The 1984-nt window shown below is 31.6% G+C and overlaps 1 protein-coding gene across 1 annotated transcript; it reads left to right on the forward strand.

Annotated features, from left to right (window-relative positions):
• Nucleotides 1-794: 794 nt before the first annotated feature.
• Nucleotides 795-1984, forward strand: LOC115232986 (putative nuclease HARBI1). The gene is made up of 2 exons (XM_029803171.1): nt 795-1312; nt 1602-1984. Exons 1-2 carry the CDS (start codon nt 1110-1112, stop codon nt 1894-1896), a joined length of 498 nt encoding a protein of 165 aa, XP_029659031.1. The 5' UTR covers nt 795-1109; the 3' UTR covers nt 1897-1984.

Genomic DNA, 1984 nt, shown 5'->3' on the forward strand with positions numbered 1-1984 from the left:
TATATCCATTGACTATATCGATTGAAAAACATTAGCTGCATAGCGATCAATAGCTGGTTGTTATTTCACACTAGATGCAATTTGCATGTGTGTTAAAAAATATATGCCAGAGGCGATCAATTCGTGAGCTGAGCTGGAGACAAACAATGTATTATAAATGTTTATTACAAATATATAAACATTTATGTATACGAACAAAAAAAAAGACAATATAATATATATTTGTATAAATAATACATTGTTGTTATATATCCATTGATTATATCGATTGAAAAAAATTAGCTGCATTGCATAGATCGCAACTTATAGAAAGTTACATGATAATATTCAGAATATATGTATATATATCACACACATACATCTGTATACGTCTATGTACATATTATACATATACATATATATACACAATTATATATATAACACCTAACCAAATGTTATTCCTCTTGGAAGATATATGGGAAGACACATAGCCCGTATGAACAATGTGAAACTATGTTCAAATATGTGATAAAGGCAGACACGTCTATATTATACTGTTATCTATAAGCTTAAATACGCTTAGATATGCGTGCGAGGCAATAAGAGCAGTAGAAATACACGATGTTGTCCGATTTCAACATATTGAACACAATTCTCTTTCAAATATGCATAGAACATGCAAAAATATTCATATCGGTAACAGCGAAACTAAAATTATTGATATTATCGATAATTTCGGTCGGTATTATCGATAATTTTAGTTACGCTTGGATAAGGGCGCTAACCCGTCGGAGTTCGGCCGTCACTTTTGGATCCCCTTAAACGGAGAAACATGGTAGTAACTATAAGGCCCGGTTCCACAACTTGCTTTAATCGAAGTTCAAGTCGTTAAACTTGGTTTAAGGAAAATGTTGCGTTCCACACTGCCTTAAACTTCAGTTAACATCGATTTTCTGCGGTTAAAGTTAAACGTCGAATTTTGGGCGTTTAAGGAATATAAACGAAGTTTAATACTGCAGCGACACTGATTTTAGCGTGAAAATTTATTCCATCCAGCTTTTCAGGGTTATGTTTGTGGGGTGTTGTAATTTAGTGAATGTTCCTTGAAAATAACACAATTGGTGAGAAGTATGGCTTTGGAATATGTGATATGTTCCGAAGATGAAGATTTTATGGAAATAATAAATCGACGTCCGAAAAATATAAGAAGACGACCATCTTATTTTGAGGAATTCGATGATATTGATTTTCATGCGCGATTTCGTTTGTCAAAAGAATCTGTTACTGCAGTACTAACAGAAATCGAACAGGAAATTTCTCATGCAACAGAACAGTAAGTATAGAAAATTGATTTGAAATATAATTGGATTTGTACTTTGACAGATACATGTTACAACAGAACGAAGTAGCAAAAAGCACATAAAAGTCAAGTGTTAAATTCAACCAAATCAATAATATAATATAATTAATTATTATTATTAACAAATTTATGATCATGTTAATAATATGTTCAAGTACACAATATATTTAGTATAATATCCTTTACATTCTGACCATAAGTAAATAAACAAGAGACAAAATGATTAATATGAATTATAGTAAAATTGTTTTTTGTTTACAAGAAACAATGCCATATCTCCAATGAACCAGCTTCTTCTGACATTGAGATTCTATGCAACTGGGAATCATTTATTATCAGCGGCAGATTTTTCTGGAGTGAGCAAAACAAGCTCTCACAGAATTATTCATCGGGTGACAAATGCTATCGCTCGTCTTAGACCAAGATTCATAAAGTTTCCTATGCTTGCTGAGGAAATAAAGAAAGAACAGATCAAGTTTTTTGATATTGCACGATTCCCAAGAGTAATAGGTTGCATAGATTGTACTCACATAAAAATACAATCAGTTGGTGAGTAATATCCAATATCTTAAACAATATATGTTTACATTTAAATTATTAGTGCATATTTTTATGTAAGAACATACGCACGCACGCCCAAACACA

The sequence above is a fragment of the Formica exsecta genome, unplaced genomic scaffold (genome assembly GCF_003651465.1).
Source record: "Formica exsecta isolate Colony F162 unplaced genomic scaffold, ASM365146v1 scaffold1545, whole genome shotgun sequence".
NCBI classification, from domain to species: Eukaryota; Metazoa; Arthropoda; class Insecta; order Hymenoptera; family Formicidae; genus Formica; species Formica exsecta.

Bases quoted from the DNA above. Each gene is read 5' to 3' on its own strand.
- LOC115232986 (XM_029803171.1), top strand. From the start codon at position 1,110: ATGGCTTTGGAATATGTGATATGTTCCGAAGATGAAGATTTTATGGAA. The intron at 1,313-1,601 runs GTAAGTATAGAA...TTTGTTTACAAG, and splicing joins ATTTCTCATGCAACAGAACA to AAACAATGCCATATCTCCAA.